The following is an 18,117-nucleotide window of genomic DNA, read 5'->3' on the forward strand; positions in this document are numbered from 1 at the left end:
AGAAGAAATAAAGCTGCGTTCATCCAGCATACGTGGAAAAACTGTATTTAAGTTTTTTATTTACTCATCTCAAAGTCAATGAGTTGTTTAAATCGTTTTTTGTTTAAATGCCTGAAACAAATCTGCACGTTTAGTTCTATGATATAAAAACACTTCAGTAAAAAAAAAACACGTTTGAATTAAAGAGCGTTTACGTCTTTAAATGAGACCTACAGAGGTTTTCGGGGACATTAGTTCGTCTTTTTGATAGCAGAAACTTTAGATTTGCAGCCCGGCAGGCAGAATCTCTCACCTCTCGTTGACTATATTTTACAAGGTTTTGTTTTTCTGACCTTCCCCGTGTATTTTTCACATTGGACCGCTTGTCTGTTGAACAGCGGCAGCACAGAAGCAAACTGTGTGGACTGCAGACGGTTACATAAGGCTTCAACACTGAGGCTTTCTTTACTGCAGAGAGCAGCTCGACCACTGCTGAGGGAGCGTGAGGACGTCTGACATCCTCATTCACTATTGTTTCTCTTAACGAGCGGACGTGTATCTCCAGCTCGTCGTTCTGGTTATTGTTGTGCTTATTCCAAAGTTGTGATTCATCAAATTAGCACAAACAAAAAACCCATTTAGTCGTGGGATCAACATACGGTCTGTGTCTGGATGTTGACTGATGCTCTGCGTCTACACCTGGTAATAAAACACATTCTTGTTATCTCGACTGCCTTCATAAGTGTGAGTCCACACAGTGTTTCCTCCAGGAGAAGTTCTGATCCAGCTTGTTTCCTCCAGTACAGTAACAGAGTTCAGGCTCTGACATGGACTCAGAGTATCAGAGTAAAAAGTCTCCCTCTGAAGGACATTTGTGCTCAAAGCTAACTGAAGCTCACGTCATATTAATAGAATTCAAAGACTATTAAAGTTGAAGGTAGAATCAGTAGGATTTGTCCCAGCTGTTCCTGAACGCACCACAAAGACAGTTGATTGTTGAGTCTCATTCCCAGACGTCAAATAGACACATGTTGGGTTGGTAAAGCGTCCCGAGCAGCAACAAAGAGAGAAAATCACAAACTCTCTGCAGATACGAGACACATTCCAGCCTCCCTCTCTGTCTGTTTACGGCTTCTTACAGCTTTTACAATCAGTCCTGTGATGTTGGGAAATAAAATATAAATCCCTGATTCCCCTCAAATTCTTTCAAACTGAAGTAACAAGCCTGTTTTGAAAATGTGAGGAGGAGAAAGTTCAGATAGTTGTTATCATGTAGAGAGGAGAAGTCAGAAGTTGTCAGAGAAATAAAGCACAATAACAAAGTATTTGTATTTCTCTACCTTTGGTGAGAGGACGCTTCATAAACTTAAAGTTTGTCTTAAAACTTTAAAAAGCCGTGCAGGTGAACACGTCAGACCAGATCTGAGACGTTCGACACATAAACTAAACACCTCATCACATCCAAAACATCCTGGAAGTTTCCACTCAGGTGGAATATTTCACCTGCGTGGCCAATCATTGAACAGCACCTGCTCATTCTTTACATTCCAGAGTTAATCAAAGGAAAACAATTACACAGAAGTTACTTTACTCAGTTTAATGATCGACACACATTCAACATTACATATATTAAGCTGTTGTTTTTTACAGTATACAATGTCAACAAAGTCAGAAAGTTCACCAGGCTGCAGCAGCAACTTTCACGTGACCACTAATATTCCCATTCACCACACGTGGATGCACTTTATTTAATCCCTGTTGTTACAGGCTGTGTCACGCAGAAAGTCGTTATAAACTGCATGTACGCACCATGAGATACTTCAAAATGACTGTAGCTGAACTACAGAGGAACCGGAGTCTGTAAACAAAATTCACAAAAAAAGAAAAAATTTTCACACAAGAACGAGAAATCGTCTGAGCGAAACAAAATATACTTCATAAGTGACTGTAGGTGAACTACAGCAGGCCGGAGTCTACACACACACACACACACACACACACACACACACACACACACACTCTTATGCTGCTACAACAGTTAAATAACACACTCGCAAAAAGTAATCGACAACAGCTCGAAAAGGAATAAGTAAGCCGGGATGTATTTCTAGCCTCTGTGGTTTTAGTGCTTGTGTTTTGTACAATGCCATGTGCTCGCCCATCCCTAAAGACTGAATGTAAAGTATTCCCTCTGCGTAGTAAAAAAGTAAAAGTCCTGCCCAACAAAACCCAATTCCACAGTCTGTGGTTTGGTGTGGGAGGTTTGTCCGCAGAGTAAAAATATCCTGCAGCTCAGCTCAGAAAAAAAAACAAACTCTCGGCCTCTTTTTCACTTCAGCTGGAGCAGCAGTGTCACTCCAAGACATCAGGTTTGAGAGAATAAATGGACATATTAGTGAGTTTGACTTCGGGCATCTTGATTTTTGGTCATTTCAGAAGTAATAAATCGCTGGAGAGGAAATAACTTTCAACCGAAGTGCAGACAGAAAAGACGGACGCGCTTAAATGCTCCGAGTCGGTAAACAAACCAGTAAAACAAAGAAGAGTTTCCCACGTTAACAGAGGCGATGGAGGCTTCACAGCCTGCGTATGAACATTAACATCACTCAACAAATATAACTTAAACTGCACACAGACACAAATGTTGGGAGGATGTGTGAGATTTGGATTTCATTTTGATTTTCTCAACATTTACACCAAAAGGAGGTTTTAAAGAAGCTTCCTGAAGGTAAAATTTTTTTTTTAATTTTTTTTTTGCCAGGACCGGATCAACGCACTCAGGGGTCATGGGGCAAAATTGAATTTTGGGCCCCCACTGGCCCCCCGAGGGTTGATAGGCCTGACTACACATATAAATCACTTACGAACATTATGGACTACAAACATGCCCCAAAGTTTGTGGCAACACATTTGTGGCAATTTTAGGTTTAAATGTATTCGAAAATTTAAATAATAACTGTTTTTTTTTAACTAGATTTCGGTATGAGTTGCAACAGGGGGTCAGGAACTCCCAAGCTGGTTGCAAGTTAATGTCCAAAAAGCAAAATAACTTGGCACTTTTAGCAGCAACCTGATATTTCTTGGAGGATTACAACTCGAAGAGTTTGAGAAAAACTGCTTTGGAATTTAAGCAAACAAGTGGAATTGATTAAATCAGCTGCCACACGATGAATCGGGAGCTTTTGGGGCTCTGGAGAGTTTGAAGCCGGCATTTCTTGGTTTATAGCCCAACCTAACTTTTAATATATAAAATATAAAATCCTAGTAAAAATCAATTTAACCTTTATTCTCAGCCCTTTTCAAAAATAATATCTCAAGGCAAAGATGATGTCAGTTCGTCCCATTGGAGTTTAAGTTGACCCGATTGCACATACACCGACCTGCTGTGATGTGTATCAATCCACTGCATAAAATAGTCCCCAATAAATAAACTATTTACTACTGTTTGATAAAAAAACTACAGTGCCCAGCAGTACCACAGACAAGGCAGGGAAGACAGAAACTATCTGTAAAGACTTACAATTTTTTTCTTTGTTCTTTTCATTGCTAATAACAAAAACACTAAAATGCTTCTCGCAGGAAGTCGATCAGCATCAGCTTGTTCTAAGATATCTCGTACAGAGGTATAAAAAAAAAAGTCTTGTAACAGATGCAACACGAAGCAGTTTTGCAGACGTGTTACTGAAAGTATGTCAGGAGTTCACCAGCCGAACTGTGTCACACTTGTTTGTCGGTTCTTTATGGCCAGGAAGTGAGAACTGGGTGTGCGGGTTTATTGTTGGATCTCCGTTCCTCTGTAAAAGTAGGTCTCTATCCAACCACACCTCGCAGTCATAAATGAGGAATCTTCTAGCATTCCCCCTCCACCAGCAGGTACATACCAGCGTTTCAGGCTCGACAGGTGGAGTTTCAGAGCTTATCAGGAGTCTTTCAGCAGCCCCAGTTTCCTCAACGCCTCCCTGCGCGATTCGTCCATCGCGCCCCGTCCAGAAAACTGAACAGTGATGCCTTGGGGACGAAACATGGAGCCGGTTCTCCGTGGTTTGTGTTCAGGGGTCACGGCATGCTGCTGGGTGGAAACGGCGCCGTGGTAGGAGTGTCGAGGAGGTCTCGGGGCTGGGGTCGGAGCTGGAGCTTTGAAACTCTTTGTTGGACTGTTCGAAGAGCGACTGAACCCAGCGGAGGGGTTTATGGTCAGGGTCTTTCCACCGTAACTGTTGAGCTCAGAAGATCGTGGCTCTGATCTAGCTGGCGAGGTCTGGCTCTTGTCGATATGGGAGCTGAGGATGTCGGGAAGGTCGCTCCTGTTCACGGCTACAGGAACAGGAGTCACGACTTTGGACTTTCCTCCATAGTTGTTGAACTCAGTGGGATGAGCCAGCGCCGATGGGAGGACTTTGGGTTCGTTGGTCACCGGAGAATTTGCATGTTCGCTCTTGGTGGAATGAGACGGGTGGACCACAATGGATTTCCCTCCGTAGCTGTTAAGTTCCACTGAGGAGACCTCAGGCGGAGGGGAAGTAGATGCCTTGTGCTCCAGAGGAGGTGGATAGTAGCTGTTCTGTGTCAGTGTAGAAGGCGAGGGGCTCAACTGAGGGCTCCGATCTTCCTGGCTCCTGCGGGAATCTGTCCGAAGGATCGTTGACTTTCTGTCAGCATCAATGTGGATCTGACGTGGTGGTTGGGGGTTTCTATCTTCCTGGCTCCTGAGGGAATCTGATCGAATTATCTCTGACTTTCTGTCGGCATTGATCTGCATCTGATGTGGAGGTTGGGGGTTTCTATCCTCCTGGCTCTTGAGGGAATCTGTCCGCAGTATATCTGACTTTCTGTCGACATTAACCTGGCTCTGATGTTGTGTCTTAACATCGACTTCTGGCAATCTGGTGCTGGTTTCTGTTGTTTGGGGAACACGGGCCTCCAAAGGTTTGGCACTTGTTCTTTCAGGGGCTGGAAGATCCAGAGTGGTGCTATCAGGGGTGACAAAGAGCGATGTACCACCAGACATGGCGCGATTCCTGTTCAGACCCAGCTTAGACAGCGCCTCCATCCTAGATTTGTCCGGTGAGGGGTCCTTGAAGGAGATGCTGCGTGTGGGAGGATTTCGAGTCTTCTGGTCCATGGCCTGATGAGGAACATCCTGCAGCAGAGGGTGTGACCCCGTTAGATTTGCAAGCATCTGTGCCCGTCTCTCCTGGATGTTGACATTAGCCATCGACTGGTTCTGGTGCTCCTTGCTGCCAAGGATCAGACTGATGTTGGAAGGAAAGCGGGTAGGCTTAGCAGAGGTAGGTGGACCCTGTTTGACGGGAAGATCTGTGCCATAGCTTGGTGGCTTTTCCGCCTCCAGGCTGCTTCTGCGAAGGAGTGTGGAGGGCAGTACGTTGGACGTTCCCCCTGCCTGGTTCTCCGCTATCTTCTGGGCAATCAGGACCGGGGTGGGGATACTGCCTGGCGGGTGGTAGGTGGAGAGGCTGTCTGTGGGCCCGTAGTTGCTGCTTGGTAGGGGAGGGTTGTACTCCGAAGGCAAGCTGTCTATCGGGTCACGCATTGGCTTGATCTCAAAGTGGCTTTCAGGAGTCGGCACCATGCTCTGAAAATCTGGGAAGAAGAAATTGCAAAGTCAAAATCTGGAAAGGACGACAAACTTCAGTCCCATAAAGGGTTGTAGTTACTATGAAGGACACTGGAGTCATATCTTGGATAGTTTTTGGGGAGGATTCTGGGGGGTTTAGCAACCAAGGAGAAGTCAATTGTTGAGTCTCATTCCCAGGTTGTCAGGTACCAATGCTTTGGGTTGGTGGCTCAGCCCGAGCCCCTACAACAAGGTCAAGCCGGAACAACAGTATCTGACGACTTATAATATCTTTCTCTAGAATCTTTAATGACTTTAGTCCAATAAATATATAAATGTTTCTCTATTTCCCCACCAGAATTTAAATCCTGACAAGAATGACATTCAGGTGGTACCTTTATATAACAGTTTTACGTTACCTGGACTGGTGGGGTTGAAGATCAGCTCTCTGTTCTGCACCAAGTTCGGTTCTGGTTGCACCAGATCTATAATGTCCTCTTTGGGACTCAGAGAACTCGCCAGAGGAGAGGAAAGAATGACACCAGGCTTGGGACTCGAGGTAGGGGGTCCATCGACCTCTTCAAAATGGCCGCCACCGATCGCGGGGGGCTTCACCTGTCCGACCCTCGAGTCGTTCTCTTCCAGACTCTCCTCCAGCGAGTCGATAGTTTCCTCAAAGAATTGGAGGCACTCCTGTTCCTCCCGGCTCAGAAACTTCAGCGTATCATCTTCCTACCAAGGCAAAGAGACAGCAGAGAGACTAGTTGATATTGTGTGTTTTCATTCAGTTTTTATGGGGTTTTTTTCTGTGCAAATGTCGATACCAAGTATACAAAACAACATCATTTTGGAAGTTCTTCTCAAAGAGGAAGCTAGAGATCCAAAGAGAGCTAAAGAGAGCTAATTAGACTCTAGACTAGACTGTTTTTTAATGCTAATATAGCCTTTTTTGGCTGCCTAGCTTACTTGAACAAGCAACACAAGTTAAATTTATACTTTATTGTTTGTTATTTTCAAACAGTATGCTTCATTTTAACATTAGAAGATAAAAGACTGACTTGTAATCTTTCCTGTATTCAGTAAAGAGCTGGACAGAGCTGCTAATGTTAGCATACACTGGTAACGTTAGCATGGAAGCACCAGGTCATTCTTCACTCTTCTCTTCATCTTTTGAACTCCATGTTTCTAACTCTGACTTTCTCATACAGTAGTCATGTGTACCGGTGAACACAGGCCTGTTTGTTCCTCCATTCCAACCCTCCAAACTTCTTTTCCCACCCTATATTTAGCTCAAATGCCCCTCTCTTCTGCTGGTTACCTGCCCCTCCCATCTGTGCTTCACCTGTCCGGCTCTGCACAGTGCTGCCACTGAAGAATGACACAATGGGCTATCCAGTGACGGCGCTCTGTGACTATTGATTTTACTGCTCCACTTTGAGGTCTCTTTCAGTTCTGATAAAGATCAAGTCCACCTATTTAAGCCAAACCACATGGCTGTAGGGAGTAAGTAATCCTTAACAACAATGTCAAATGGACTTAAAATTAAGCGGTGGTGGAAGAAGGACTGAAGACAGAGTCACTTACTGTCGGATCAGTAAAGTTAATTTAAAAAATGTAAGTTAACTACACAGCCTGGTTTGTTCTGCAGCTAAAATCAGATTACCTTATATCATTAACTTGATGTTATTAGGGTTAACATCATATTGTTACGCAACAAACTACTTGAAATAGTTCCAACCCCTGAACTTGTGGTTTTACATTTATGTACATTTGTGCACAATTCAAATAAACAAGCAATGACCTGTTGAGCTGGACAGCTTCCAGTCTTTATGCTAAGCTAGGCTAACAACACACTGACTCCAGCTTCACAATTAGAACTTACCTAGTTTGACATTTTGGGAATTGCACATATTTGCTTTCTTGCTTAGCGTTATAAGAAGATCAACATCAGTGTTTGTACAATATATACATATATGAAGATACAGCTAGCAGCTGGCTAATTTAGCTTAGCATAAAGACTACCAATGCTGCTGTTTCTTGCTAACAAGCAGACTGGACTAACTATTCATAACTGGTGCAGTCCATTTTAAGGCAAATGTTAAATAACTACTGTGTTTTTTAGTTTTTGTTTTTGCCACCAGACTCCATTGAAAAAAACAGTAATTTTACCTCACAGCTGCAGCTGAGAGATTCAGCTTAAAAAGGTTCAAATAACATCTTTTCAAATCAATTTAGGATATCAGCCTTTATGGAAACATGAACTATGAGCTGTATCTTGACATTTTAACATTTTATCATTTTATCAGTTGCTGGTTTACTGTGAAGATCCAGAATTGTTTCGCGGACCCAGAAACTTCACCCGACTTGACATCAGTATGGAGGCGAATAAACGATGACTGAATTTTCATTTTTGGGTTTTAAGTGCAGCACTTCTACGACCGAGTGGTTGACAATGAAGTGTTTTGATGGCAGGTCACGTTTGACTACAATTACACGGCCACCAGACTGAAGGAAACCTGCTTATTTGAGCTATTTCAAGGTGGTGACCTTCAGCTGGTGTTGTTGCTGATACGAGTGTCACGACAAGGTTACCGAGCAGAGGCTTGTTTTCGCTTCACACACCTGCAGCAACACCCACCTGAAACCAATAGGAGATAAACACTGACATGTTGGTTTCAGCTGCAGTGAATTATATCTATTGTCATGAAGCAGCTCAGGACCTAGAAAACTGCAGCTTAACCGGTTCGGTCGAGCTGAGCGTTGATAATGAATATCATCCCTGAGGCATGAGGACGGATTAAGTTGTTAAGCAGGTGTAATTTCTCAGCGACTGTGGTGACTGTGGGAGCATTGTGTCAACACAGCACGGAGCTGCAGTCAGTGTGAAGTACAGTTTGAATTATCAGCTGTTCATCTGATACGCTCAGTGGGTTCACTGTGTTTAAGACGACAATAGAACAAGACGCCTCTATACTGACGGCTAACAGACAAACGATGTGTAATTACACAAACCTGTGTCGCCCACAAAACACCACAGTAACATTCTGGCAGCAAGGGACTCAGAAAATAGTGTAAAATAAAGGATAATAATTGTTTTAATTAATAAATGCTTTAAATGTACCCTTATAATGTTTAATTAAGGATATTTACGCATGTAAAAACACTGTAATTACCTTTAAAGGTTTAAAAATTGCAGAAAAGCGCCCATAAATCATTCGATTTTAAAATACGTCAAAATACTTAATTTAAAATTACCGCCATGTACTCCTGTTTGATAAAACTATCAGCTATTAATGTAATTGTAATTATACAAGATATATGTCATCATAACACCAACAAAATATCTCTATTTAGAACCAATAATTCTGTTAATCAACTGTCTCTAATTTACCTCAATGTCTGAAAATATTTTCTGTGTGGAGAAAAGCCATTTTTTTGTAAAAATAAATAATAAATAAAAGAAATGTGTAAAAGAAGATTTAGTGAGTTGTTGATCAAAGCCACCAGACTCCATTGAAAAAAACACTAAACACTTAAACTTAGTTTGTTAAAGAGCTCAGTGGACGGAAGATCTCCAGTCAACTATTGATTAACGCCGATGGTTTTCACTTACGCCCGGCCTGGAGCTCCGAGCTCCGCCCCCGTTGATCCCGTAGTGGAGCTGAGGATTGGCCTGCCGATGGAGGTCCATGCTGCAGGGGTCAGAGGTCAGCTGGCATCTGTGTTCCTGGGCGGCACTACGACAAAACGAGCATCACATCCGGCAGCGTCGCTCTGAAGAATCATCTAATCTTCTGTTCAGTGAGAGCCTGGAGACACAGAGGAGGGACGAGAGGTCAGTCAAGGTCAAGGTGTGCAGAAAGGAATGAATCTTTGTTTGAATTAAATTGGAAATGTCTCTTAGGTGGAACCTCTGAGCATAACAAGTGTTTCTTCGTTTAAATCAACTATTTAAAAGCTCAATGGTTCCTTCAGAAATGTTTCGGTGTTGAAGTATCAACTAGCATAAAAATGGAAAGTGCAAATCCTTCAAAATGAGTAAATGTACTCAGTTACTTTCCAGCACAGCAGCAGAGAGACACCTGATGGACCAGTTAACCCGGAACAGGGAGCTGCAGAACCAGATCCTGCAGCCCGAAACCGCTGAACACATTCCTGTCTAACAATGCTTCAGATAAAAGAATCCAGAAGGAAAAGAAAAAAGTTTCCTCCATGTGGTTCAACGCCAGAAAACAAAAAGCTGAGCTGACAAGAAAAACAAACAAGACGAGGAGGAAATGTAAGAATCAGTCTGCAGCCACTGAACTGACCCGGTCTGGGTCCACTGGTGCGCTCGGTACCGGGTCAGTAACACATTGAAGTGATAAGTGGTAAATGTAATCGACACCGACATGTTTCTGTTTCTCAGCAGCTTTTTGACCTCTTCAGATCGTCTTCTTCTTGGAAGTCGATAAAGTCGATGTCAGAAACTCTTCTCTGCTTCCACATTTGTCTTTTTCTCATCTTGGTTCAGTTTTAGAGTCCAAGGTTTATTACATTTACACAGCAGTTCTGTTTGTTTATTCTTATTTAATGAATCTAATTTGTTCTTGTTTTACATTTCTGTTTTTTGTTTTTGGGTTGTACTAAAACATGAGAAGCGTCTGTTAACATCCTCATAAATTCACATTAAAGCTGCCTAAAAAATGACTTGTATTCGACAAACAAAACTGCAAAAGATGCATTTATCTTCATCATGACCTTATATTATGTTTTATAGCACATTCATCTTGGTATTTTTATATGAAATACTGCATAGTTGTACCTTTTCTGGCCTTAAACTGTTGGAGATGACAGCAAAACGAGAAATTAAATTGATTAGACATCTTTTTTAATGTTTAAATACTGAATAACTACAGTATCGTTTGGAACATATGAAACAATACTGAATATTATTAGTGTAATCACATATTTTTACTTTTTATATATTGCTGAAACGTTTTGTTATGTGCATTTCCCACAAAACAGGTGATGACAGGTCTGAACATTTTGTCATGCAAACTGATTAATCCACAAATTAAACTTTTCTCTTTGACTATAAAACTTTATATATTTGTATGTTTGCACTGACATAAATATAACAGTGATGTGTTCAGGGCTATTACAGAAACATCACAGTAACCTGAAGTGAATAAATGCCTTATAATCCACGTTACGCGAAAAACGCGCGTAAATTGGAATTCTCTAAATGTTTCGACACACTCAGACTCACCAATCATCTCCACAGATCCTTCATCATAACCTCTGCAAAGCTCCAGTGTCTCTTCCTTCAGAGTAAAAGCACCAAAGTTGATCTCTGTCTTTGTTGTAGCTGGTTTCTGGTCTTTAAAAGTTCGCTCCGCGTCGCGCACCTGGAGCTCCCCGTGCGTAATGGCACCACGGCGGCACTTTACGCACCAGTTAAAGCCACGAGGAGACTCCTCCCACCGCGTAGAGGAGGGTGTGTGTGTGTGTGTGTGTGTGTGTGTGTGTTTGTGCTGTCATTCAGGTGTGTGACACAGTGGAAAGTTATCACACACACACACACACACACACACACACACACACACACACACACACACACACACACACACACACACACCCACCTCAGTTTCATTGGGATGTGTTCGGGAACAGTGGGACATTTGAGCTTTACTCTATTTTGCTGTTTGACTGGATTCACTGGAAGTTTTTTGTTTTTCATTAATGAAAAAAATAATAAAGGTAAAGTAAACAAATAGGGAAATAATACAAAGGACACAGGAACATGTTTAGTATTATTTTTGTTGTATTTAATATCCTATTAATATATTTATTATCACTATTACATTGTTTGTTTTGGCAGTTTCAGTCCTCCATACATCTCAAGTTTAATCTTTAAAAAGTAATTTTACTGCTTAAAACATAGTGTACCTGTTAAGACTTCAGATAATGTAGTTAAATATTTGACAAAGGGTTTAAATAATGAATTAATGACGTCACAGTGATGATTTGTTTGTTTGTGGTGCCCCCTGCTGGCTGCAGTCTGCTAGAGCTCATTCCTTCACACACTATATTTCCTGAGAATATTATTATCTCTGATGTCCATCGCGAATAAACGTCAATAAATCCGCTTAAACTTTATATGAAAAAAAGACGCTGCAGAACTTGCTTGAGAATTATCACATTTTAACGTTTTCTTCATTACCAAAGTAATCCAGTGACAGTTATCCATATATCAATGGATACAGTGCAAACAGGAAATGCTAATTGATTATTCGGCATATGTTTAATGGAGATAATTTGCCAAAATGTAAACAAATGTAGGCTTATAATGACCTTCTTTAAGTTTACCTGTGCAGTCTTTTGTTGGTGAGGTGCAGTGAAAGGATGTGAAAATATAGAGGGAGGTTTGAACTGAAAATTTTTTTGTAGTTATATCTAATTTATCTATATATATTTTGAATGATTTGTTTAACTGTGTCAAACTACTGAATTATCTCACTGCAATCTCTTCACCCAGTGGAAAAATGTCACTAGTGTAGATCCCAGTACAGTCACCACAGAAACCAGTGACCACACCTGGGAAAGGAATAATTGGAATTGCATGTTTACTTTGTCAATGAGTAACGAGTGATAAGTGATCTATTATCTTGAGAAGTGAGCTCAGCACTGACTGAGAGTTCAGTTAATCCAGCTATTCACTGAGAGACTAACATGGAAAGTTCCACACAAATCAGTTTATTTGTTTACATGTTGCGCCATCATGTTGTTATAATGTATACAATATATATATTTGCTTTACACTCTTTGATATCACTCATAGTCATTTATATTATTTAAACCCTTGAAGGTGTAAATTTAATACATTTATATTACACACCTGGAGAGAATATGTGTGCGTACATACAAGAAAGCACCTTTAGTATATAAATAGTTCAAACTGAGCTCCACTTCAATTAACTACAGCAGTAAAATCTTGCTTTTACATAATGCATGATCATAATAATCTAATGACCTCATATAAAATAGTACAGCCACAGGGGACGTTTTTAATCACATATTCCTGCTTATACTCTTCACTCAAAGTAACATTTTCAATATATTTACATTGTGGTTTTGGCACTTTTACTAAAATGAATGATCTGAATACTTCCTCAAGCTCTGCTTTTGACTCCTGCATTCACACAACTGTCTAATTTGACTAGACCGAAGCATAAAAACATTGCGGTGATGATTGCGTAGTTTCCGAGCGGTCCCTGAATGCACCTCCCCGTCAGTTACCTGCTCCGCTCTGCGTCAACAGCCGCTCCAGTGTGTTTGTTTCCCGGCTCGGCTCGGCTCGGTTACCCGGAGGAGGACTCGACCAGCCCGGCTGCTGTCCGCACAGACGTCCGGTGAGTCCCCCCCGCTGACGAGTTACTAACGTTAATGATGTTATTATTATTATTTTTTATTATTTTTAGATAAGTTGTGGGGAACTTGCCCAGCCCGCTAGCTAGCGTAGCTACATGCAAATGCACCATTACGATCATGCGCCCATTATCGGACACTGAACCGTCTGTCGCACCTTTTCTCTTCACTTCTCACAACCACACACTCTGTCCATGTTTAACCAAAAGTATCCGGCATTTCAGTCAGATTTATTAACGCTACATCCGCTTATTTTGTGTGTATTAGTTATATTAGCTAGCCGTTGCTGGGCTTTGTACGGTGGCCGATAATGGAAACAGGGTATCTCCCCCCCCCTTCATGCGAATAACGGAGATGTTTAACGTTTTGGAGGAGAGACACCGCTGCGTTGTTTCTGTGATTGTTCAGACATGATCAGCTCGTTTATTTCTATATTTCCAACATTAACGTCAACAGAAATGCTACAACACGCCTCTGAATGAAGCTGATGTTAGCTCGCAGCTAGTTCATTTAACGCAAACGCATCGCTAACATTAGCTCGATTTAGCACGGAAACCTAAGATGAAACACACAGATGTAGCTGCTTTCATGCATCTTTCATGCGTGCAGAGTCAGATAACACCCGTTAGCTTTCTAGCATTAGCCGGCTGCCCCCCCTCTGTGAAGCAGTGTTAGCCTATTAGCCCGTTTGCTAACATTCACACATGCTAGCTAGCGGCTAACGGAGTGCTAGCTGTCACTCCGCCCTGAAACAGGTGCATTCCTGCTTAAAACCGCATCCTGTCCACAATGTCTGGGTCATATGAGGACACTAATTCAACTCGAGGCTACACTTCAGTCTGTCAGCATCCAGATAACATAATAATGAGCTCCAGCAGGCTGTTTGTGCAGCTAGCATGTTAGCTTGACATCATGTGAATGAACAGGGAGGCTGTTGTCAGAGTAAACTCAGTTAGTGTTTGTTGCAAACGCTGCAGTTCTCGTGCTGAAAGCTCAGTGTCAGCTGTCAACAAAATAAATATTAAGTGTTTCTAATGTTCCTGCAGATCAGGCAGAGTGAATGGTTTAAACCATCACAACAGTTTGACTGCAGATCGATTCAAATATTGATAAATCAAAACAAAAACAATCTGATGTGTAAAACAATAACTGATAAACAAAGTTTGTTAGTAAGAAAGTGGAAACAGTAGAAATGTGCATCTATACAGCAGCTAACGACTGTTTTCATTATAGATTAGCTCAGTGTTTTCCTGCTGAATGGATTCTTTATTTATTATATTAAAATTTAGGATCATTGCAAAAAAAAAAAAAAAGGGCATTTATCAGCCAAAGTATTGATATCAGAATATTGCACTCTGTATTACGAGTAGAGTGATTATTGGGCCAATATTCACATTTTGTTGTTGTCAGACTGCTCATAGAATAAATAAATGTGCTACTTTGGCTCAGATGCAGCAGTCGGTATCAGCATTGGCCCCAAAAATCAAGTATCAGTTGCCCTCCACTTATTAATGAATTGAGTGATTGTTGCAGCTCCTGTATTAGCCTTATGATGATGCTTTCAGCTGTATCCCCACAGGCCACCGTCCTGTCATTATACTTATATTATGGTAATGATAGAAAACAAACCAGGAGTCAAAGCAGTGAAAACCATGGATGTGTTCAACCCCTCAGGAAACTCCCCAAAAAGATAATTCCCATCATTTATGAGTCAAAACTTTTAAAACAAACACATCAGGACGTCTGTAACAGTGCAGCATCATGACCAGTAAATGTCAGTCTGGTAGATGAATGCCAGCCGGTCCGTCTCAGAGAGAAGCGGTCCACATCAGAACCGTTCAAACAGCTGATCGTTCACTCTTCATGATCGTGTCCGTTAATATCCGCTGCTCGTCGTCGGCGTTCCCACATCAGTTTTTTCATGCTGTAAACACACGGGATGAGCCGTTATCAGGTGGCTGGAGTAACTGGATCCATATCCAGCTCCCCTCAGCGTGTCGGGTTACTATGGGCTCTCCAGGACCGGTCTCCATGGAGACGGGCAGAGGGAGGGGGAGCAGGGATTGGCTGGTGTGAGGCGGGTGGAGTTTCACCTGAGTTTTACTGACAGATGCGGAGCTGAGCATCAAGTTTTAAGACTGTTGTGTGATCGCCACAAAGTTAATAATTAGTTTTTATATGGGTCAGAACTTTTATTGACATTTATAGACCGATGGAGGGACTTTAAAATGATACTGATCCAAAAACACACAGACGTTTTACATAACCTGAGGGAGTGACGTAAGTTTTTCTGAGTCACACCATCTTTATTTGTCCTGCGTCTTTAATTTGTCTTCAGGTTTCTGAATTCGGCTTTTGTATATATACACAGTGAAGGAACACACCTACTGCACACACACACACACGCACACGCACACACACAGAAACACAGCGGGCTGAGCAGGTGCGACCGGTGTGCTGAGGCAGCAGAAACAAAAGGTAGATTCACAACACAGACGCAGACAAAGAGTTTAGATTGTTTCAGGAACATGACGATAAACATGACGATGATGATGGTGAAGGATGATCTCTGGAATGTTTTGTTGTCCGTCACTTCCTGTTTCTGTCCGTCTGCTGGAGTTTGACCCAGAAAGTGAAGCCAGCGTCCGTCTGCCGTCATAAACTGTGTTGTTACCTGTGGGAGTGGAGAGAGGGTGAAGGAGGTGCACCGTGTGGGACTGTAGTCAGATTTACAGCCGATGTTATCTGCTGAGTTTCATCTCAGACGTGTTTGTCGGCTGCAGGAAGAGAAGAAATGTGGAGTTGAGTTTTGAGCTCCTTGTCGTCGTCTGCAGAACGACATTACAAACACATCCTGTCTCTGTTTCCCTCTCAGGTGAAGGACAGCTGTCACCCGTCCGTCTGTTTGCTGAGTCACTGGTTCACCTGCAGATCGTCCTCCTGGTTTCACTGACTGTCTGAGAGCCTCCGTCGTTCACCAGCCTCTCCATCCACCGCTGCACTATGGTACAATTAACACACACGAAACTTTGAGAAAACGTTGTGTTGTTTTACAGGAGCGCTCGAAAAAGAAGTCGTCCCAAGTTTAGTTAATTAATGCAGACTTTTGTGTTTGAAACAAGCTTTCAGACACTCGAGGTGTGAAGCGACTAATTAGTGCTGATTATTTGTTGTTTACTTCAACAACACAAATGTCTGAAGCGTTGTGTTCGAGCCTCCTGCTGTTACTCGCCAAATCTCCATCTGTGGTCTCGACTGAAGCAGACAGGAAGTCTCTGTTCTAAACACGTTACAGCTGAATACATTTAATAAACACATCGCACTAACAGCTGTGTGTGTGTGTGTGTGTGTGTGTGTTGGCAGAGTGTATGATGTCTGAGAGCAGCTGCTATGGCCTGCAGCAGCGGTCAGAGCAATGCCGAAACTCTGGAGGGGTTCCATGAGGTGAACTTGGCCTCGCCGACCACACCTGACCTTCAGGTAGGTCGAACGCAAACCCTGTAACTCCTCACACGCAGGAAGTGAGGTGGATGGTGGAGTCATACAATCAGTTGTTATGTTCTTCCAGCTCCCATAAATCACCCTGATAAATACATTTTATTCAAATAGCCCAAATCACGCTCACATCGCCTCAGTGGGTTTTACCACCTGCACAGTGATCTGATCCATGTCCTCGGTCCTCAGAGCTTCCATAAATGTCCTCATGTTTGTGTCGTCCTGCAGAACCAAGCGGATCAGCGCCCCCCCGCCCGTCACAGCACCCCGCCCGCCGCTCTGTACCGCACCCACTCGCTGGGAGCGCCACGTCCGGGCCGGCCCACCTCGCTGCAGGCCGACCAGCTCCCCACACAGCCGGTGTACTCCACGCCGCGGCACAGCCACAATGGAAGGTGAGGAACGTCTGGAAACGTCAGATGAATCTGTGGCGGCAGATTTGTTAATGAAGTCATCAACCGACGATTAACTGGGAGCTGTTTAGATAATGTGTTCGTTGTTTGACCAGCAGAAATGTTTTATTTCTCTCTTGTTGTTTGTTGATTTAATGAATTTGAATTTAAGACAAATCGAGACATTTTCAGGCATCACGTTGAGCTCTGGGAAATTACAAAGAGATTTATTTCCCACAATTTTCTGACATTTAATTTAATTGACCAAATAATCAATTGATTGATTTAGGAAATAATTGTCAGATTAATTGATGATGAATATAACTGATAATCTTGGTGCTTGTGGCAGCAGGTCTGCTCGAGCTTAAAGCATCTTTACACGTAAAATCACAGCATCCAGACTGACCACTTTTGTTGCCATGGTTACACCTGCGCAGCGTGCCGGGCCAGGAGGCGGAGTCAGCTGAGGGCAACTTCCTGTCCGGAGAGGACGGCGAGGAGTGCAGCGCTCTGAGCGACAGCCTGTCGCGGCTCCGCAGCCCGTCGGTGATGGAGGTCCGAGAGAAAGGATACGAGAGGCTGAAGGAGGAGCTGGCCAAGGCCCAGAGGGTAACACACACACACACACACACACACACACACACACACACACACACACACACACACACACACACACACACACACACACGTGGTCTCTGGTCCAGCACCTGGAGTTTGAATGTGAGTGTGTGTTCGTCTCTCCTTCATCACTCAGACTGACATCATGTCACATTTTTATATTTTTTATTTAAAAGCATTTTTTTTTTTTGCACATGGTTTTTTTATTTTATTATCTAAAATGAAACGGTGTCTTAAAACATATTTCACTAATTTTTATTTCTTCATGTCTTTGTTGTTGCCACGCTTTGATTTTTACTTTCACGTGTTCATTTTGCGGTTTGTTTTTCTGTTGTGTTGTTTTCTGTTTATATGTGTGTGTGTGTGTGTGTGTGTGTGTGTGTGGAAGGAGCTGCTGTTGAAGGATGAGGAGTGTGAGAGGTTGTCTAAAGTCAGAGATCAGCTCGGCCAGGAGCTGGAGGAGCTCACCGCCAGTCTCTTCCAGGTCGGTCCACCTGCCTCCTCCCCGTCTCTCCGTCTCCTCAGCTTCCTGCTTCCTGCTTCCTGCTTCCTGTTTCTCTTCCTCCTGTGGCGGCGGCCGGACAGAAACATCTAAATGATCGACTCTACATGGATTTTGTTGATCTCTGTTGTTTGCTAGCAGACACG

At 42.7% G+C, this 18,117-nt stretch overlaps 2 protein-coding genes across 6 annotated transcripts in view; one reads left to right on the forward strand and one right to left on the reverse strand.

The window, feature by feature from the left end:
• Positions 1 to 1,561: 1,561 nt before the first annotated feature.
• LOC119032826 (serine/arginine repetitive matrix protein 1) lies at positions 1,562 to 10,954 on the reverse strand. The gene is made up of 4 exons (XM_037122412.1): positions 10,806 to 10,954; positions 9,168 to 9,363; positions 5,974 to 6,286; positions 1,562 to 5,580 (listed from the first exon to the last, which is right to left on the reverse strand). Exons 2-4 carry the CDS (start codon positions 9,243 to 9,245, stop codon positions 3,899 to 3,901), a joined length of 2,073 nt encoding a protein of 690 aa, XP_036978307.1. The 5' UTR covers positions 9,246 to 9,363; positions 10,806 to 10,954; the 3' UTR covers positions 1,562 to 3,898.
• A 1,858-nt stretch (positions 10,955 to 12,812) lies between these two features.
• Positions 12,813 to 18,117, forward strand: part of LOC119032330 (RAB3A interacting protein (rabin3)) — an 11,123-nt gene continuing 5,818 nt past the window's right edge. For 4 of the 5 annotated variants that reach the window (XM_037121380.1, XM_037121381.1, XM_037121382.1 and 1 more), the window contains exons 1-6: positions 12,813 to 12,948; positions 15,840 to 15,970; positions 16,328 to 16,444; positions 16,688 to 16,854; positions 17,289 to 17,460; positions 17,858 to 17,953. In XM_037121380.1, the coding sequence (XP_036977275.1) occupies positions 16,355 to 16,444; positions 16,688 to 16,854; positions 17,289 to 17,460; positions 17,858 to 17,953 (525 nt within the window). In that variant the 5' untranslated portion in view covers positions 12,813 to 12,948; positions 15,840 to 15,970; positions 16,328 to 16,354. The remainder of the gene's footprint in view (positions 12,949 to 15,839; positions 15,971 to 16,327; positions 16,445 to 16,687; positions 16,855 to 17,288; positions 17,461 to 17,857; positions 17,954 to 18,117) is intronic. The other variant, XM_037121384.1, reaches the window with a different exon arrangement.

Source organism: Acanthopagrus latus, chromosome 14 (genome assembly GCF_904848185.1).
Source record: "Acanthopagrus latus isolate v.2019 chromosome 14, fAcaLat1.1, whole genome shotgun sequence".
Classification (NCBI taxonomy): domain Eukaryota; kingdom Metazoa; phylum Chordata; class Actinopteri; order Spariformes; family Sparidae; genus Acanthopagrus; species Acanthopagrus latus.

Coding starts and splice junctions, on each gene's coding strand:
- LOC119032826 (XM_037122412.1), bottom strand. CDS start 9,245: ATGGACCTCCATCGGCAGGCCAATCCTCAGCTCCACTACGGGATCAAC. Junction 6,287..9,167: donor CTCGGAGCTCCAGGCCGGGC/GTAAGTGAAAAC, acceptor TTGCCTTGGTAG/GAAGATGATACGCTGAAGTT. Junction 5,581..5,973: donor CTTCAACCCCACCAGTCCAG/GTAACGTAAAAC, acceptor TCTTCTTCCCAG/ATTTTCAGAGCATGGTGCCG.